The sequence below is a fragment of the Anopheles nili genome, chromosome 2 (genome assembly GCF_943737925.1).
Source record: "Anopheles nili chromosome 2, idAnoNiliSN_F5_01, whole genome shotgun sequence".
NCBI lineage: Eukaryota > Metazoa > Arthropoda > Insecta > Diptera > Culicidae > Anopheles > Anopheles nili.
Genome location: NC_071291.1, coordinates 62,475,220 through 62,496,208, shown reverse-complemented (window position 1 = coordinate 62,496,208; position 20,989 = coordinate 62,475,220). Strand labels below are relative to the sequence as shown.

General features: G+C 50.8%; 1 protein-coding gene across 1 annotated transcript in view; it reads left to right on the top strand.

Moving 5' to 3' along the window:
- The window catches only part of LOC128727668 (protein amalgam-like), a 46,674-nt gene extending 27,178 nt beyond the window's left edge, over nt 1-19,496 (top strand). The window contains exons 2-9 of the mRNA XM_053821607.1: nt 7,035-7,190; nt 13,398-13,720; nt 13,800-13,947; nt 14,955-15,052; nt 16,367-16,488; nt 16,566-16,746; nt 17,911-18,081; nt 19,284-19,496. Coding sequence (XP_053677582.1) covers nt 7,035-7,190; nt 13,398-13,720; nt 13,800-13,947; nt 14,955-15,052; nt 16,367-16,488; nt 16,566-16,746; nt 17,911-18,081; nt 19,284-19,496 — 1,412 coding nt within the window. The remainder of the gene's footprint in view (nt 1-7,034; nt 7,191-13,397; nt 13,721-13,799; nt 13,948-14,954; nt 15,053-16,366; nt 16,489-16,565; nt 16,747-17,910; nt 18,082-19,283) is intronic.
- The last annotated feature ends 1,493 nt before the right edge of the window (nt 19,497-20,989 follow it).

The window sequence follows — 20,989 nt, the reverse complement described above, 5'->3', positions numbered from 1 at the left end:
GTTCGGGTCATTTCGCACGCCTTCTTTCGCAACACTCCCAAAAAAAAGAACGGGGTGGCTTTTTAGCGGTACCAACCCAGCGCATGGCGTTTAATTGAAGATAAATGTTTGCTTGGCGCAAATTTATTTACAACCGTCCCTTTCTGCTTATGAGCGATCGCAACATTTAGCTGGCAGCACCAAAGCCAGGCGGCTGGGTTGGTGATATTTCCTGCCCGCTTATTCGCAAAAACAAAAGGGGTTTTTCACACCTGGTGCGGATTGCTCGATTTGGGGTTTTGTGTTCTTTTTTGTGTTTGCTTTTGTTTTGCCATCTCCGTCAACTCGACCCCGTTCGGTCGAGAAAGATATGGACGAAATGGAAGCGCAAAAATTCGACGCCAAACCTGCCGAGGGTTTTTTTTTAGGCCCGTTCCGAGCAAAACAAGCTCCACCATCATCCGGCTGATCTCGCCAAGGGACCTCTTCCGGACGCACCCACGCGTACGCGTGTGTGTGTGTGTGTGAGGCGTATTTTTACGACTAATTGTCGCACCGGGTTCCCGCTCTTCGGGGATGACCCAACGCAGCGAAACGGCACACGCCCGTCTTTAGAGGGCCGAGAGGACCGCACACAAAATGGGGCTCATAAAAAATCATCCCTCATCCGGATCCGGTACCGGAGAAATCTCGCAATCCCCCCGGGCGGGATCCGAGCAAAATCGCGTCGCATCGCATCTGTGGTTTTTTCGGTGCCAGTCGTGCAAACCCACGACGCAAACCCGCGGCTCGAACCATCCGAAGAGGGTTGGTATCCGGTGGCTCGGCTTTCGCAAAACTTCGGCAACTAAGTCGCTAAGCTTGTAAAAATCCACCCACCGGTTGTTACAGCGCGGGCACAAATTGTTTGCGTTGCGTAATCGCGCCAGCAAAGAAACAAAAATAATGGAAAGAAGAAGGGTTTTCCACGGTAGCACCGAAAAATGACGGCACCGACCTCGGTGGTCCTGGTGGTGGGCAAAATTTGAAGAATTTCAGCAAGAGAAATGAGAATCACGTGTTGTGCAAATATTTACAAAATAAAAGGATTACATTACACGCCGAAGCGAACGACCCGGGCGGTACCACCATCGCTTTCCCGGGCGGCACAGGAGTTCCGCAAACGTAAGGAATACGACCGGCGAGCACATCGAATTACCGGAATACTCTACGCGCCTCCGGGCGGTTTGGAGGTCTTTTGCAGCAGCCAAGCTTTGGCAGCTTCCACCATCCAACAGCGACGCTGGCTTTCGGTCAGCCTCTCAAGGCCCACTGGTTTTCAAGGCACACGCCAGAAACCCAGGGCCCAATCCCACCCGAAGGGCATACGGCAGACGCGCGCGCGCGCGCGTGTTAAGCATCTCGTCTGCGTCGGTTTTTGCGCACCGGGAATTCAATCTCACGCCCTGCCCAAGGGTGGATTTTTAGGATGGCGTTGGATGCCCCTTGAGACCGCGTACAGGATGCACTAGCGAAGTGAAACCACACCACAGGCATCTGTGTCGGTATGCCGGTCTGGGCCGGAGGATTTCTCACGTCACGGAATGGCGCGCCCTCGTATCAAGTTCCCGCGCCCGGGAGGGGTGTTTTTGATTATTACCATTCACCATCAACCGGCTAATGGATGGCTTCATTTGGGGAGGCGTTCCATTCATTCCATGGCGCGGCAAGGATTAAAACAACCATCCACTATATTACCTGTTCGGCGTCCTGCAAGAAATGAAACGAAAGAAGGCATCATTAGTGATGTTTGAGAGTCCCAAAAACGAACGGTTGCAGTTCAGTTTTCGATTTTGCACCCCCCCCCCTCGAGCTGGATTGGAAAAACGGGTTTTCCGGTTTCGGAATTTTCACCCACCATCGCTTGTAATCTGGCCGGAGTGGAATCGAACTCGAGTGGAAAATTCGTGACCCGGTTCCCCGCGTGAAGTGGCAATAAATTTTAAGGTACCGAAACTGCCGTACGTTGTTTGTTTTCCATCGCGCGATTCGGTCAAACGAGCGCGTATGTGTGTGTATGCGCGCGCGCACATTCGTAATAAAGATTTATTCATTATTGAATATAAATATTAATTTCAATATTTAATTAACCCACTTCCACCGGTACACCGTTGTTTCTTTTTGCCAAACGCGCTTTTATAGGGGGGGACAAAAACCTTCCCCACGTGCGGGTTAATCAATGAGGGTACGGAAACGCGGGAAAAAGACCCCGGGAAAACCTGAACAACGGCATATGGTCGCATTCGGTGGAAGAAATTCGCTCCCGTCACACAAACGCACGCGATGATGGGTTTTCATTTGGAAACGTAACACGCGCCCTCAAGCGCTTCCACCAAACGGCACGGAAGCGGGTTCGATTGGGAAAATCCCACCCCCCATTCACGTTGTCGATTGTCACGCTTCGACGATCGATCGACGCGGAGGCCGTTTTTTTTTCACGTCGGGTGGGCTCAAGTGGTCCCCGAACCGATTGAAAATAACATTTAAATAATTCAACAGGAAAAGACAATCCAACCCAGCGCACGAGGAAACGCCACCCCCACCCACCCACACAAAGGCAAGAAGCCTGCGTCGGTGTGAAGTAGGCCGCGACCCTGACGAAGGAGGGCTAACCTTCGCGTAATACCCGTCGGTTTTGATGCTTTGGCACGGGGCGGATAATGGAAACATTTGCGCGATTCTTTTTTTTTTTGCTTTTTGTTGTATGCTTTTTATTGTTGCTCCCCATGAAAAGCCTGCGCGCGCGAGTGGGAAATACGCCCCCATCGAACGACGAGACGGCGAAACGTGAAATATTATGTTGTTTAAATTGATAGCACCGAGGCTTAATGCAAGCGGAAAGCGGTTTTTCAATTTATTTCACACCCACTGGCGGGTGAACGGACGATATCAAGGTGCAAGGAGTTGCAATTTAGCGTTGCCCTTTGCCGTGTGTGTGTGTGTGTGTGGGACCTCCCACCACTAACGAAAACACACAAAAAAATGCACACCAAACCCGCACACGTGCTTCGGCAACAGCTCAAGGTGATTTTTTTTTTGCCACACGTTTGCATTCGTCCGAGAGAGAAAACGCGCCCCACGGGTTTGCTGGCGCCCGGTTGTTTGCATTCGGTTTGTTTTTTTTTTTGCGATGCCACCCTTTGAAGATCCGAGTCCCGTCGGTGACGCACATATGGCACACATGGTCAGGAATGCAAAAAAAAGGGGGCCCACGAGGGCACACGTTTAGGTGCAAAACCAAATCAAGCCATCCGAGGTGCACGTATCTTCACCCGGGAACACCTGGGAAGCATATCCTAAAAATTGCACCCGCAGCCGTTCGCAGATCAGCCGATCTCGGCAGCTTTTGCTGCCGTTGTAGGAAAATTCCTTGCCTAAAGCTGGGCTGCCCCTTTCGCTCTTCCCCATTATCTTTCTCGTTCTTCATTCATCGCTTCCAGGCAAAACGACAAACACGCCAAGCGCAAAGATGCTCGTTTGCTTTCTTCCGTGCCCGGAAGTGATGCACTCGGGCGGGGTTTGCCGTCATTCTCGTTTCTTTTTATCGTTTGATTACACTTAACCTGCGCTTGGAATGCAAACACATTCGTCGGTGGGGAGCACATTTGATTTCCGAACGAGCTGACGGTCACCAGCTGTGAGCCACGCATTCGCCTTCGTTTCTCCGTTGGCCCGGGTTCCATTCCGTGTCTGGGGACAATGATAATAGCGGCGACTTTAAGGTTTAGGGGTCGCTTTTGCACCTGATCTACAACCCGACAAGGGAGCGTGTTTAGGGATTCAAGAGTTGGTTGGAAAAATCAATAAGTATTTTCTAAAACAAAACAAACAAAAGCAAACATAAGGTATAAGAGCAAAGGTAGCTTAAAACGAACTGTGGAGGATTTTTACGCAGGATTGACTATTAAAAATAAAACAAATCATAGCAAGCCTTAACAAGGTAGGCATTGACTTTGGCTCAACGGTTGTTGAGCCATTAAAAACAAAAGAAGATATTTCATATTAAAAGTCCTTTACTGATTCATGACAAACCCACTCGTCGAAAGTCGTTCCATCGCATTTCTCAAGAAACAATACGCAACGAACCGATTCGCTTAAAGGACCTGTTACAATAAACCAATTTCCATCGAACGCTCACTTTCGCCAGCGAACCCTTTGATGGAAAGGCCATTTCGGAGCTCCTTAATTTGCCATCCGTGGATAACTTCCCGGGCGGGGTAGCATCATCAAAGCACCTCGAACGGCCACCTCCAACCACGGCACATCAATCCTAATTGCAGCTGGGTCTCTCCCCCACTCCTCAACCACCCCATTCGGCCCCCAGATATTGGCACTTTGTATTATTAAGTGCCACCCGGGCACAGAGTGTCCGCGATTCGCCGTCCGTCGCGCGAATTGTCGATATGGAATTGAATCAAATTTTTGTGACATTTCCCGGGCGGTTCCCCATTCACGCCATCCATTTCACCGTCCCTTTCACCAAGACGCGAGAGGGTCAACGCTGGAAAGAAAGTTGCTGCCGTGGGGAAAGTGAGTGCGAGAGCGAGAAAGAACCGTCCCCGAAAAAGGGGAATGAGTGTCCTTGGCAGCAAAGTGGCCATCAAACGGACGCGAACGGCGGCGAACAGCCCGCACGAAATGAAATGAAACATTTTAAAATGGCATTCAGCGTTCGAGTGCGTGGGTGGAGGGGGTTTTGAGGCCCTTTTACCAAAGCGAGGAACCGAGAAAACGCTTACAAATAATGCAACCCACCGTTTTAGCGTGGCGCGTTGGCGCGCTTTCGTACGGTGACACGCGAACGGTTCGATGCTGGAACGGAAAAAAGGACTGTGGCGTGTACAAATGGCAAACAAGCGCGAACGGGAAATCCACCCGCGCACACGCACGCGAGAGAGAGAGAGAAAAAGCACGTTGGCACGTTGAAATAGAAAATTGAATTCGATGTCAAACAGTAGCTGCACGTCTCTTCAGCTTTTTCCACGGTGGGGGGAGCGCTTGAGTTATTTGATTGAAAAATTTCGGCTACGTTTCGGCGAATTAACGCGCACTTCCCGCGTCAATCGATCGTCAATGTCCGCGTTCGTGTTTTTCCACGGGGCGAAACGGTACGCTTTCGCGCGGCACAAAAAGCACTCGCGGACGGTCGGTGTGTGCAAAAAAAAAGAGACCATTCCGCTTCCAAGTCCGCGCACACACCCAGAGAAAGCCCTTCGGAAAAACCACACCGGGCCATGGAAACGCGGAACGGTTACAAACCGGGCACCGGAGCGTCGGTTTTCTCTCTGCACGCGTTTTTCCACGAGCTGCACTCAAACCGTGCACCATCAGCACCCCAAGCACCGGGTGGGTGGGTGGCGAGTTTGAACTATTTTCCGTTCGCACAGCGTGCACTCCTTCGCAGCTATTTATGCGCCAATATCGGTTCGGTAAAAGCTGCGAGCACGTGGGGCGTGGGGCGAAAAACGAAGTTAAACATCATCAGCGTTCAAATATTGACAAACTAACCGGGATACGGGGGGGGGGGGGGGGGGGAGTGGGTGGTCCGCGGGTTCGGACTTCACGTTTTATATTTGTGTGTCGTGCGACCAAACTAGTGCCAATTAACTTCGCCCTACGTGGTTTGGCGACTTCCACCGTTCATGGCCGTGTGACAACTCGCGCGGAGCTGGGAGTGGACGCGCGTGCGGTTTTTCCATCCCCGGTCCGAAATATAGGTCCGTCGATTTTAACGAGCACCGGAGTGGTTTGGGAAAACCCCGAGGGCTGTCCGGACAGCGTCAGTGTGGAACAAAGCCCAATCACCCTAGAGCGGCGAGCGTGGGAAATGCGGGAAATGTGAGAGCTTTAGCGAAGCTGCGTGTCTGCGCTTTCCACTTGCAGGACGAACCGGACACCCATCACACGGTGGGGGGGCGGAATTTTCCAGCTAAACTACTTTTTCCCAGCGCCCTTTTTTTTCTCTTTCCCTACTTTGTGTTCACGCAGAGCTGCCATTTTTCCACACCGGGGCAGATTAATTTCCTCTCAAAACTGCCGGCAACAGGCAACCGAAATCCGAACCGACCGGAAGGTGCGCCCGATTGGGTGGGACGGCTCGAAGGGCCATCACATTCCACCCTTCGCGAGGAGTGGAAATGAAATGAAATTGTTTGCCATGTAAAATTGTTTGCGATGCATTTTCCGGGCGCCCAGCTTGACAGCCCGTTTCACTTTGACAGCTGCCAATGGGCGTTGCTGGGCGGCTGCTAAAAACCAATCTTAGAAGGCTGAATCACACGGGGTTTTTTTTTCAACCCGCTGCCACAGAGTAAATTGACATTTACCCCTAATTAAGAGAAGTTGGGTGCTAATCAAACACCTTTTTTCTGCTGCGTTGCACACAATTTTTGGGGTCGAAATCGGTGCTAATTTGAAATTCCCCGAACACGGACGCTGCTATCGCTAATGCTGGCGAACAAAAAAAATGGTTCGTTCAAGCTGACATTAAACTCACGTACGGACGGACAACCTTCTTCTTGACCGTCGCGTGTTACCTTAATCCTGTTCCCAAAACTGAAGCACGTTTCGGCACAACCGAACCGGGTGTTGGGAAAATTGAGAACCAAAAAAAAAACGTTGCTTCTCGAGCATCCACGAATTCCGGTACCGTTCACAACCTGCCTCAAGAGCGCGCGCGCGCGCGCGTGTGTGTGACTTATCATTCGTTCAATACGCGCCAATCGGCAAACGATACCATGCCGCTAGGTATTTTTCATTCTTCGGCACATTCTCTCCACACTCGTTATCGAGCCGCGCCGCGGCACAAAAACGTGACGCATTCAGTTTTAATTAGAACATCGCTGCACCTGAAGCCACTGCACCGAACAACGGCCAGATGCACTTGTGCCAATTTTTGCTCAATTTTTGCGCGATATCAACCGAAATCTACCCTCCCGAATAACTTCTCGACAATGTTCCGGGGGCGTTTTTTTTTTCATCTTTTTTCATCTTCTCACGTTTCCCCAACTTTGCAGGCACTTCATTCGGAAACAGTCTGTCCGACTCGCTGCTGGATCCGGACTTCATCGACAGCCCGCCGATGGTGCAGCCAAAGTTCACGTCCCGCTCGCAGTCGGTCCGGGCCGTCATCGGCGACACGATTACGCTTCCCTGCGAGGTGGAAAATCTAGGTGAGTTTCCTTTCATCTAGCGTACAACAGGGTAGAACAAAAAAAAACGGAAAAAAGAACACTGCAAACAGAGAACGGAATCCCTCGCATATCCTGAACGTTCGTCGTGTTCCGGGCTTTCGGAGCGAGTTGCTCCTTTGGACAGGAACACCGGGATGACGCAGGAACAACCACTCTAAGCCAAGGCGCTCGTAACCGGGGAGTCGATCTAGCTGTCGAGCAAGGAATTTCCACCGTTCCTTCAAACGCCACAGCCTGAAAGGACAACGCTGGAAGCGGCAAGACACCAGCCCCGAAACCCGAAACAAATCCGCACGAGGCTCAGTATCATGTTGAAATTTGGCTACTAGCCGGGTTCTCTCTCTCGCTCTCTCTCGCTCATTCTCTCTCCGTCATGTTCTAGCCTGAAGGTGAGTGTGTGTCTTTCTTTTTTTTCTAGTGCTTCTTTTTACTTGCACCATGTTTCGCTTTAAGCCGGTGTGCGTCTGTGCAGGTGGGCGAAAGGTGGACCCAAATGAACGCAAATGTCGACATTGGAGGCCGCCCCCAAAACGTGAGGTCTCCCCGGGTTTTATGCAGCTAACAACAGCCAGGAGAAAAAAGGCACACACGCTGGTTGGAAAAAGTTTAACCATGTTTCTAACCACCACGCCACGCCTGCCAGGTTGCTCCGGAACCTGAACACCGGCACCGAACCAGAACATTTTCCTGTTCGGTCTAATCTGGGCCCCTACTCTCCCCCAACCGCCATCCACCATCATCATCATCATCATCCCCCGATTACAGGGATCTGCATCAATCTGCATGATTTTGTGGGTCCCGGTGGCGCGCGGACGTGCCGGCATTGAGGAATTACACGCCCCGGGAAAAGGCGATTACGAGGAATCTTTGTGATTTGCGTGTGTTATTTGGGAAATTAAATTTTCCAAACCACCTGCCACCCATGCCACCCCCCCCCCCCCACCCCCCAAAAAAAAGCTTATACTCCCCCTCTAAAAGCTGCGTCGTGCGACTCAAAACCGGGGGCGGATGGTCGATGATTAAAGAGTGAAGCTCGTGTGCCACACCCCCGTTTCGTGATGGGGGGTTTGACGGTGTTTGAGCATTATTCTAATGGATGGGGGGGGGGGCGTAATTTGGAGCAATCCAATTTAGCACCACCGAAGCCATCGGAGAGTAAAAATGCACTCCGCGTTGGGGCAGAAAAAAAAGACGAAAAAAAAAAGAAAACGCCCGTGGTCCTAACCTGTTGCGTGGAGCGACCGTGGCTTCCTGCATCGGGCTTCGATTGATCCGATTCAATTTCGAGTCATTTCCAGCCCGTTCGAATCCGATTTTCCACCCCAACGAGCCGTGGACTAATGCGGCCACGGTGCAGCATCCACGAGAGTGCTTTTCCCGGGGAGGGGGAGGCTTGTTTGCGTGCGTGCGTGCGTGTGCTGTTAAGTTGTTATTTTAATTGCATCATCCACCCTCACTGCCTGCAGCCGGATGCAGCACATTCGCAGACGAGGCGGAAAAATAGACTCGCGCGTTTACTAAATCAAATAGCGCGATTATTAATTTTTCACGGCTCCCATTTCCCGGCAGGGGCGACTCATAATGGACTGGTGGAGTTATTATTAGTTTGCTTTGTTTTTTTTCTTTCTTTTTGCACCAAAAAAACGCCACTTATTAGACCACTTAGGCTCTCCTGCTGAGTGGCGCGTTCGTTTGAGGTTATGTTTCCGGCGCTGAGACGACGCTCTATTTAGTGAAGTTTTCATTTGTGAAAAAGCGCTTGTTTTATGTTTCCATCGACTTTTCTTTCGGCCAAATCCCGTACAAATGGCAAGAAAAACTACCAAACCATAGCGAAACGAAAGCCAGTCTCTGTTAGGACATTGATCAAGAGAATTTGCGCTACCAATTCCAACGCGGCTCGGTGATGAATAGCGGCTTTTAATGGATGGCCAGTGCCGGTGCAAATCCTTTCGCCACGCACGCAGCAGGTTCGTTTGATGCACCAAATGAAGCGTCTTTATCATAGAGCGCAGTCTGACCCGGTTCCGAAAGCGAGGCACCACACCACGGTCGTGTATAAATTATTTCGACCCTGCTGCCAAAAACGTTCCTTTACACCATGCAACCGTTCGAATTAGGCTCCGGACATGAGGTCTGGCGATTCCCGGCCGGAATGGGGGGGCAAAAGGACTCACGATCGAACTGCAAATAAATGAACCCAACTCGCCCGCGTTTTCCCGAATGCAAACTCTCGCTCACCATGTCTTCATTCCCCGTGCAACGCCCAGTGTTTCACGTGGCGTTTGTTCGGTGGTATTTCAAATTTAATCCTCACCGTCACGCGTCCCCTCCCCCCCAAAAAGGGAGGGTGGATCGTTCGCCATCACCATTCCGACGGGTGCAGCAAATGAGCATCGAAAATATGCTCCCCGGTTTCGGGCTTCCGGTCGTCCGGTACACCAACCAGGGCCAGCAGTTTGCTTTCGTTTGCACATTTGAATTGCGAAACACGGCCACGGTTTCGAGTCCGAGTCGCGAACAAACATCCACCCCCTGCCCCATTGAGGGTGGATTTTGTGCTCCCATGGCGCCTCCATGCCCACAACGGACCCTACTTCCGGTGGCGCTCGTTCGGGGTGCTGGAATTGCGAGCTTTCAGTTTTGTTTCGGAGTGCTGTTGTTCTTTTCTCGTGTTTTTTTGCTGCTGCTGCTGCTACTGCTGTTGCTGCTGTAGTTTGTGTTTTTTTTTATTCCACCCACCTCCCACCCACCACCCACCACCCACCCCAATCGATGGCGGGGGCACGCGGCAGCGAATGCGTAAATTTCTGCGAACCGTGTCTAGATTTAAAAGCAACCGTTTACGTGCATTGTCAGCCGCTGGCGTTGGCCTCCGTTCGGTTGCAGCACCCAGTAATGATAATTACAGCTCAAATCATTACAGTTCGCTGTGTTTTACCGTTTTTTTGTGCTTCTTTTGTGGCCTCCCCTTGGCCCTCGCCCGTTTGATTTGCCACCCATTGTACGGGTGGGCGCATTTTGCAGCACGATTGTGAAGGTAATTTGTGCAACAAACCCGCGCTCCGGGGAACCCAACCGCGCATTATACTTTCCCGTTCCCGGTGTTCCGTTGCAGCATCCTCGAACAGCGCCCTCTGTCGGTGGGTATATGCAACACAACACCATAACCCAAGCGCTCTAGTAGGCTGTGGCGTTGTTTAACGCACGACAAAATGGGGATTTTTGCGCGCGTTTATTCCACAAACGTTCAGCGTTACGCGCCACCCAAGCCTGGGGATTGGAAAAATTAAACAACCACTGTTTATCGTGAAATCCCCACCCACGCATCGGTGGGGTGGAATTGTGCACGAATTCGACACTCAAAACCACCACCGCCCGATTGGGGATCGCATCGGATTCGCTTCCTTATAAATAATTTAATGGAAATTATGATCGAAAGTTCGGCTACCGGCGGTACCAAACATCGAAAACATGTGTGTGCTGCCCCAGCACGGGCTGGGCTGTGTGTTTTGTTGCCAGCATTCCGAACCAACGCGCCGGACATAATAAACAACCGTCGGCGGGCGCCAGCGAGTGGGGCTGATAAAACACAGCGCTTTCGGGGAAGCCTTGCGGAGAAGCCTTGCGAAAAACCCTCTTCCCCCACCCAGCGTGTCCTGACGCCCCTTGGGGAAAAATGCCAAAGCAGAAAAGGAGCGAACCAGAACGAGAAGCAGAGTTGGGCGCGCGAGAGAGAGAGAGACAGAGTAAAAAGTGCACATTGCACGCTAATGCATTGTTATTATGCCACCGAAACCGAAACCGAAAACTGCCCATGGAACTATGTTGCGCGCGTGCAGACACAACGCCCGAAAAGGAAAACAAAAACTAACAGCATTGCAACGGGAAAACTCAACCAGCCAAAGCACACGCCGAAACCACCAAAAAACGGCTGCACTGCAAAGGCCCTTCTCTCGGGGCGTCCTGGCGTTACTTTTGCACGTTGGCGGCTTACTGCGCTTTTCGTCCTTTCCCAGGCACAGGACGAACCTCCTCCTCCTCTCTCTCTCTCTCTCTCTCTCTCTCGTCCCGGACCGCATTCGCTGTCGGCAATTTTCGCGAAATTAGCAATCCTATTTCCATTTCGGCTGCAGAAACCGGCGGCCATCATCGGCACAAGCCGTAGCACCAGCGTTGCCCGAGGCCGGGGGGATGTGATGAGGCCTCTCCCACCCGGCCAGTTCCCACCCGCCCCCCCCCCCACCACCCTGAAGGCAGTGCGTGTTTTGTTCGCTTTCGGTTTGCCAGCTGGAACGCGCGGAACATGAAAGAGATGGTTTTAAATTAAGTTTTAAATTCATTTGCCAAACGGCAAAATGATTCTTCACCGCAGCCGAGCGCTCGACCGAAGATTGCATTTTTCTTTTCCTTTTTTTTTCTTTTGCCTTCTCTTTGCAAGTCCTCCCAAGACCACCCAAGGACCCTCGCGTTGGCGATTCGCTTCCTTCGTTCAATGGCGCGGGGTGGGTACTCTATTTGGTTAGTTTTTTTTTCTTTTGCGTGTCCTTTCTCCTTTCTGCCTTTTCTTTCTGTGCTCTGTGTGGCTGTGCGGTTCTCTACCAAGGGGATGAAGTTCCCGTGCGATAGTTCGACATGCTGGTGGGTTGGAACCGCACCATGGGACGGGTTTTCCCGGGCGAGTTAATGTCTTCTTTACTCATTATCGCGCATACCCGCCAACCAAACCCGGAGATCCTCAACCCGGTGTGGTTTGTTCGTTTCGCGGCTTCTTCGGTGCCGCTGCTTGCTGCTTCTTTGTTGCGCCACCACCGCCCCGGACTGGTTTATTGGCACCCGCTGGGTGCTTCTAATGAGCAGATGGCTTACGCCAGTGTGGGTCTCTCGCGAAAACCGTCAACCAGCGGGAGGAAAAGTGCATTTTAATTCGCTCATTAACATTAAACTATTCAATTATACATTTGCGCACGATGATGTATGCTAATGGCGAAAGTTCCGATCCAATCTACGAAAGTGTAGATCAAGTTCGCCTTCTCCCGCGGCTTCGCCCAAAACACCGAAACAGCGACGTTCGCCAAAGGCGGGGGCCAATTTGTGAGCGTGAATACTCCAGCGAAAGCTGGTGAAATAAAACACACAAAAAAAGGGACAACCGAGACAGGTGTTGCTTACGAGCCTGGTGAAAAATCGTCGACAGATTTCGGCAGGGAACCGGTGCCACACTGTGAATGAAGTTTTCCCGCCATGAAGGTGCAGGGGAGTGTTTTAAATGCTCCCATTTTTTTTTGTGCCGAGTGAGATAACCACCAGATTAGCTTCAAAAGATTAGCTACGAAAGCTCGACCGAGGCACGCTCGATTGACAGCAAAGCGGTCAAACTCTCCACCGACAGGCCGACGGCGTGTGTGAGCGCGCAACAATGTGGTGTTTGTTTTTCCTTTTTCCTGTTTTTTTTTTTTTGGCTTCCTCTTCTACTTCTGCTCGAACAACTTTCGACATTAAAACAACACCGGCAACAGCGCCGGGGCGGGAAATGCTTCAGTAAAGACTGCTTTAACGCTAATCGAAATCGATCCAATCGAGTGAGCCAGACAAAGCTTTCCGTTGTCGAAATGCCATTTTCTGCCCAAATCCACACCCCTTCCACGCCATCTTGGATGGTCAGTACAGCCGTATCGAACCGTGAGAAGAGTGACCTTTTCCCGGGCAGAGACAAGAGAACGGATTCGTTCAAACTTTTGTTGGGCCAACATCCGCACCCAAGGGGGCACAGACACACACACACACACACACGGACACTTGAAGGATAGCGATGGCTAACAAGGATATCGATGGCCCAAAAACTTTCCCCCAAACCGGCACAAGCGAGTGGATGTGTGCGCTGAACAAAGCAACCCTTGGATGGTCGCTTTTGTCATCCACGCTACCGTGTTTGTACAGCGAGCTGGAGTTTGGGTCCTGCTCGTTTACCCACACACACACACACACGCATCGTTTTGCTAACACTAATCCTCGGTACAAGTTCAGAGGGCGCACACTTTTTTTTCCTCCAACTCCATTTGCGTGTCGTGAGAGAGAGAGAAAGAAACACCCCAACCTGGTCAGTGCAACCAAACTGTCAGGTCCCAACAAAAAACTCAAGTTTCGATTGTACCATACAATTTTTTTTCTTCTTCGCTTTCACAGGCCGAAACATCCTGCTGTGGCGCCGAGGGAGCGCCGTCGTAACGGCGGCCACGCTGATCATTACGCGCGACACACGCTTCAAGCTGCTCGAGGGCTACAGCCTGCAGATTAAGAACGTGCGCCCGCAGGACGCCGGGGATTACAACTGCCAGATCGGGGACCACGACAACCGGGACCTGGTGCATACGGTCGAGATCCTGGTGCCACCGTCCGTCCGCTCGAACCCGGAGACGGGCCACGTGACGGTGCGAAAGGGCGGCACGGCTACACTCGAGTGCAAAGCATCCGGCAACCCGGTCCCAAGCATCAGCTGGCAACGGAAGGTAAGTGTGTGTGTGGGTGTGCGCGTTCGAAGCGAAGTTCGGCCAGGATTCAGGCATGCTGATTTTTCGATCCCCACAGGACGCGCTGCACGGTACACCTCACCTATCGGAAGGACCCACCCTAACGCTCGAGAACGTCAACCGGCAGGACAGTGGAACGTACCGGTGCTACGCGGAAAACGGCATCCGGGAGCCGGTCTTCGTCGACATCCAGCTGACTGTCCTGTGTGAGTAATTGATTCGGCCAAAGCGGTGGATGCGCAATTGCGCCGGAAGCAATCAGTCACTAATTGTGCAATGATTCGACAAAATACACGCACACCCTGAGATTGGGTGCCGACCGAGAGCATCACGAGCGCGGGTTTTTGGTTCTGCCGTAACCAAATCTCGGAGCCCCACAGCATCAATGGTGGCGTTTCGCTTTTTCCTGGCAGCTCGCAACAATCCCGACCCGGGGTTCGGGTGGATTTGAATTCAATTAAAAATACATTTCACGATTATTTCCCCACAGCGGACCACCGCGCGCATATGGCGTCGAGAGCCCCCGAGAGTGGCTCATGTATTATGTGTGTATAATTAGGATCGTGTGTCCCCAGCGCTCATTTCGGTGGTGGACACGATTTTTCGCTCAAACGCTCGCGCTCTCTCTAATGCTGTCGCTTAAGCTTGCTGTTACTTTCAGTTTCATTTATATTGCAATCGAATGAACAAAACGGCAGCCGATCCATTCTTTACGGCTTATACCGAGAAGCACCGAGTGGGTGTGTGTGTGTGCTCAGTACCGAATAAACGAATTTTCCGACCCGTAGAGAGTGAGAAAAAACCCTCCCCACTCTCGTAAAGCTGGCAAACGAAGCACTTTTTTGGGGCAAAGGAGGACCCAGCCGACCCAGCAAAAGCGGCGAATTTTGTGTTGCGAAGTGAAACGAACGAAATGATCATCATAATCGTATCATAGCTGCACTCATGGGCTTAATCGCGTTAGCGGGAGTGAGGTTCACAATGAACCTGCCACACATATGAGCGGTTTCCCTTTTTCTTGGACAAAGAAGCCGTTCCGGTCGAGGCCGAAACAACAGCCAGGGAGGAAGGTGCTTCTCGGAAGAGCCATCCCACCTGCAGGCGGCTGATTTTGATGGATTAAACTGTTGTGCTGCGCCGGTTGTTGTTTGATAAATTCATTTTTCTCTTATCTCTCTTTGTGGGTCTCTCTCTCTCTCTTTCTCTCATACAGCGCCACCGGAAATCACGGTGGAAAAATCGTGGGTCCACGCGGGCGAAGGATACGAGGCCCAGCTCGTCTGCACCGTACACGGTGATGCGAATCCCGAGGTAAGCTGCGCTGTGAAAATATGAAAACCATCCCCACAGGTATGAAGGACGATCGCACATCGCACGCACAGAAAACAGGGAGGTCCCCAAAAGCGGTCCGTTTGGTTGTGGGAGTTGATTTCGTTTTCGCTGGAAACGAAACGCACCCGGGATCGGTTGGTTGAACGCGTCAATTAAAAGCATCCAGTACCCATTTTTCCCGCCAATTAATTCAACCCGATATGATGATCCACCCCTCGAAGTTTCCATGAATTTCGGGCACGTGTCCCTCATTTTAAAATTCAACCAAAATTTTGCTCGTTTACCACCGCAAAATGCATGGCACGCAAGGATAATGGTGTAGAGCTTTTTTTTCTCCCCCACTTTTGACACAACCCACCGCAGACACACGTGAAACCTAATACCGCCGTTGGAAACTGTTGCATCGAAGCTGTCGTAACAGCCGTACGGCGAATTGGCTGCATTTTATCCCCCACAAAATACGCAATCCATTATTGGGATTGTTTAGCGCAAAAGGCCCTGATCGGATGTTTGGAGTGCTTTTTATTCCATCCCCCGTTCACCCCATTTTGGCTCAGTTTCTCGCTGGCGTTCTGGTGTCTAATAAACTGATAAAACCACACCCTAAATGACGTCACCGGACGTGGATGGACCCGTTCCAGAGCACCACCACTGCATAATGCATTCGAAAGTGGGAGAAAAAAGCGCTCCCACTTCGGTTGAAAAATGAAACCAATAAATCAATCCCCACTCGCGGGGGGCCCGAGCTTCGCTAAAGACACGGGCGCCACTGGTAGTAGTTCTAGGAAAGGTTGCCCGGTGTTTGGCCACCTGCTAGGAAAAAGCGCGATCAGCAAAACTTATGGAAAAGCGCTGCCCTTTTCCGTGGCGTGGTTCCCTCGCGCACACAAAGAATACATTATCCCGATGGAGCCGGGTGGGGCGTTTTGGGATAAAAGCAACACTCGTAAAATAACACGCTGCACCTTCAGCGGATGCGCGGAAATAAAAGCCAGCTATTTCCGCGAACCAGGAATCGCACGTACGGGGGCACGTACCAACCAAGATGGCTAGCGGATTTGCTAAGGGCGCGTTCCCACGGGTAGAATGCTAATGAATTACATCGGTCCTTGCAAGTGGATCCTTGCAACGTAACGGGAACGACTTTTTTCAGGCAATCCTGCACGCTTAAGGCAACGAAAACCGATCACGAGATGGCGCCACCGAGATCGACTGCAGTTGGTTGAGCTTGGAAAAATCTCATCAAAAAGACTCACGGTTTCGTGGTTTTTCCTTTCCCCCGTTCGCTTCCAGGTGATGTGGTACCAGGACTCCTTTCTGCTGCACCCAAACGACCGACGGACGATGGATACACGCGGCGAAAAGCACTACCTAACTGTCCGGAACGTTCGTGCGTCCGATTTCGGCAATTACAGGTAATAAATCATGCACACAAATCCGCAGCATGCTTAGCGCTTGGCATTGACAAAAAAAACGTTCCGTAAATCTGCAGCTGCGTGGCCGAGAACTCGCTGGGACGCGCGAAAAAGTACATCGAGGTGTCGGGACGGCCCGGACCCGCCCAGTTCCATTCGCCGATGTACAGCAGATACCGGGAGATGTACAACCTGACCTGGAGCATTGAATCATTCCCGCTGATAGAGGAAATAAGATTACTCTACAGAAAATTAATGGTAAGTAACTCCTGTCTGGCCTGTCCCGCCTGCAAACGGTTCCGTCGGATGGTCACCACTCTAAGGGGGTGTTCTAGTGTGCAACTGTATTCCGAAAATAGGACCTCTCAATGGTCTGAAAAATAAACCCCATTGCAAGGTTTTTTTCCCCACAAAATGATGGACGTTTGGAAAAACGATATACTTTTTGGATACATGTTTTTCCAGGCATCTCAGAATTTTTTATATTTACAGCAAAGCTCATGGGACGAGAGAGCTCATGTAGATCACTCGGAAATTAAACATCAAATAAATTGTCCATTTGAACTCTGTCTAATAACGTACATTGGCTTATTAAAAATATAAAATTTAATAAATCAGCTCAAAAAAGCATTCTATTTTGGTAGGATCTATTGGGACAAAAAGCCACAGAAATTCAAGTAACTCTCAAGCTCCTTGAAAATTGCAAAACATCCTTATTCAAAGCATTTTTAGACTGTTTTCACTTGACGAAATCAAACTAAATTTTCGGCGTTTCATCGACGTTCCCTACACTAGCACACCCCCTTAAGAATACGACCACCCCCGAGGGGAAGACTTTCTTATCTTCTGCAACAAATTTATTCACCTCCATCACCGCAACTATCCGCCACTATCCCTATGTGGGAGCCTTCCTTCCCACCAAGACCATGAAGACCGTGTATGTAAGTGTGCACGGAAGCTGGAAACATCCTTCGCCATTGCCTGGGGTTTTGGATTTATTGCGCCCAGCAACGATTTCTCGCCGTAACCCGCGACCAGCAGACGCCCAGACGCCTGGCAATGGGGGGTGTGTTTTCTGCGTATAAATAATTATTGGCAACGGTATTCCCGCTCAAAACCCACCTTTAAACGAGCACTTGGGCCGGATTTTATCGCCCCCACCGCCAGCGTTCGGGGGCTGTAAATTTGCAAACCCAATTCCTGCCACCGGGCCGATAACGCGCATGATTGAACACCCGAAGAACCTTCCCAAAAGACTGCACGTGCAAAAGGCGCCATCGACCAAAACCCACCAGACAATCCGCTTACACGCACCGGTGCACAACAGACCTATTGACTTCCAGGCGTTCCTTTGGTTCCTTTTTTTCCGTTCGTTTATCGCGTGTTTCATTCCACCTTTAATTTCATTCTCGCGCAATGCAGATGAACGAGACGTTTCAGCATCCGGGCAGATGGCACGACATCATCCTAAACCCACCGTCCACGCGTTCCGAATCCTTCCGGCACATCATGACGTACACCATCAAGGGGCTGGAACCGAGCTCGGTTTACGAGACGATCGTGCAGGCGAAGAATCGCTACGGCTGGAATGAGGTACCCGTTTTCGTGAAATTTGTCATTCTTTTTTTTGTTTTTTCAAACCACCAGTAGGGGGGTGGGTTTTTTGTTCGAAAATGTCCCGCCAGAGCAGCGATTTTGATTAGGCTTTCAGCGACCCATCAAACCAAGTGAGCACTCAATTAGGGCCGCAGGAATTGGTGCCATCGCGGGCACAAACGCAAAGGGCTATCAGTTAATTACATCGCAAATAGAGCACATTTGAATGGGCCATTCGGCTGGGTGGAAGGGGGGGGGGCAGAACATCCGCACAAAATGCACAATCGACGTGGAAATTTGTTGGGGGTGGGGTCGGCACTCGAATTTACGCAACACACGCTGCCTAGCGCATTAGCGCGTTTGAAACAGATACACCCACACAGAGAGAAAAAAAATAAGTGAAATAAGCCACTCACTCGTGGGGGAGGCGGGCGCTTTACAAAATTACAAAAATGAGCGTCACCCACGCGCGCGAATGCATCACAGGCGCAGGTATCGCAGCCGGCGCTGGGTTGCGAAATAATTTACATAACATTTTTAATTACCCCATTCAGCGAAAATGTAAATTATCGCTCGCTCGCCTCCCCTTAACGTGTGTGGGAGGGGGGGGGGAGTGTACGTGCATTTTCCGCCCCATTGCACCCCCGCCCGCAGAGATGGGGTGGGAAAAATGGGGCACACCATTTTCCGATTTCGCTACAATTCCGAACTGATAGGCTGATTAAAATTGATTGCACACTCCGCGCGCCCACGCCACGCCGCTCGGCGATTTCCGGTGATTTCCGGGGGAAAACTCGAGCTCGAGCTGGAAAACAAAGCGGGAAATGGGAGAGCAAACGCACACCCACGCACCCACGCACGCATACGCAAATTAACAAAAAGTTCGAACCCATCGCTGTGCCGACGGCAGATAAAAAAATGGATGCGCCGCGATGTTTAATTGCCAGTTCGCGGAGTTCGGCCGTTCCCGTGCGCCGTTCAATTTCATTATCCGCTGCGCGATTGGACACTTTGTCGCAATAACGCACAACCACCACGCACACGCACAGCATATTGCCCCGTGCGCCAGTAAGAGAGTATGCAATTTCGAATGCAACAAAAAAAAAGGGACCATTTTTTGTTCACGTTGGTGCTCTTATCCGTCGTCGTTTAATTCAACAAACCAAATCATTTTCTCATTCCCCCGGGGCTGCCAACAGGTCAGCGACATCTTTCAGTTCTACACGCTCAGCACCGACATGCCGAACGAGGACGTCGAGCAAACGCTTGGTTCGACGGCGTACGGCAACAACTACCGGGCGCACAACCGTGGCCCGAGAACTCACCACGCTCCAGCCGGTGGTATCCTGACCGTGGTGGTTCTGCTGACCCTCGCAGGGATCGTACAGCGACTCGCAAGATGCCACTTCTAAGCACCAGGTGGACGAAGAAGAAGAAGAAGAAGCTCACCCACACACACATTTTCGTGCAGTTTCTTCCACCCACCCCACGGGAGGTTTTCGCCGACGCCTTGGAGGAGGAGGTTTTCGCGGGCTGGAAAAGGAGGAAAAAGCGCATCCCGGGCGTGGAAAATTGCCGAAAGGAAGGATATATTCATAACATACACACTAAACCATCCAAACACACACACACACACACCTGCGGGAATGTGCGGGAATGGATGGGAGATTTTATTTTTCCTTCCCTGCGAGCTAAACAAAGTAAACCTCTTCTCCCGCCTAGGGGAATCGGGTTGGAAAAAATGGGATGCAGCGCCGAAAGCAGACAGAAAGGCGGACAGAAAACCGCGAGAAAGGGGGGGAGGGAATGATTTTGTAGTAAAAGTAACGAGAAAAAAAACGATTGAAAATAACCCAACAAATATGACTAACGATGGGCAGGCGGCTAGAGAGGTTCGCGCGTAAGGTAGGTTAAGATTAAATGGCAACACTCTGTCCAACGGCGCTCTGAAAGTGGGAGCCCCAGCAGAAAGAGATCACACATTAATGTCGAAAAGGAACGTGGATGAAACAAAATATATAAAGAGAACAGAAAAAACATAAAAAACACACCCAAACACACACTACAGAAAGTATCTGTAAAAGAAACACTATAGATGAAGCCAAAGAAGATGCAAACTGAATTACTGTAAGAAGAAAGCGAAAGATGAAAGGAAGCAGAAGCAGAAAAGAATTATTTACTTGTCGTAACCGAAGCAAAGGATATAAGAGCAAATAAATACGTCCGTACGTTCATTTGTCTTCTCGACACCGACTCTATCCCCTGACTTTGTTGCGTCGGAATTCCGTTTTGGTTGCGTGCGACTTTCTGCGTTAGTATTAGCGAGGGAACATACATCTTTCGTTCCACGTGAGTGTGGGGGAGAAGGATGAGAGAAAAAAAAAACCAACCCCAAACACACGCGATGATCGAGAACGATCGTTTACCATACACGAGTTAGTTCGATTAAGTACGTTTTCCGCCATGCCTGTATTAAGTGTGCTCGATCGATCGATGGATGATCGATCGCCACCGCCTGTGCGAGGCTAATAACTGTAACGTGAACCAGTGCTACATTGCAAAATAAACTTTATTTTACTCGAACTTAAACCGTGTGACTGCTTTTCGGGTGATTGAAGCTGCTGGCTGCCAAATAAAACACAAAAATAGGAATGCAAAAACGCGTTCAGGTTCAAGGTGAGTATCGATCGAGGTTTCCACATCGTGCTTTTGTCGGGTTTAGCTTAGCTTTTGAGGAGTTCATTTTCCTCGAGAAAAAAAAGCCCCCCGTTCCCATTTCTCACGCCACCTTCTTGCGCGGGCTGCAATTAAACGCGCGCGCCATTGTATTCCGCAACGGAAACACATCACTTATCCACGCTGCCAAAATGCCAATTGCCGATTTTCTTGTCGACTTTTGAAAGTT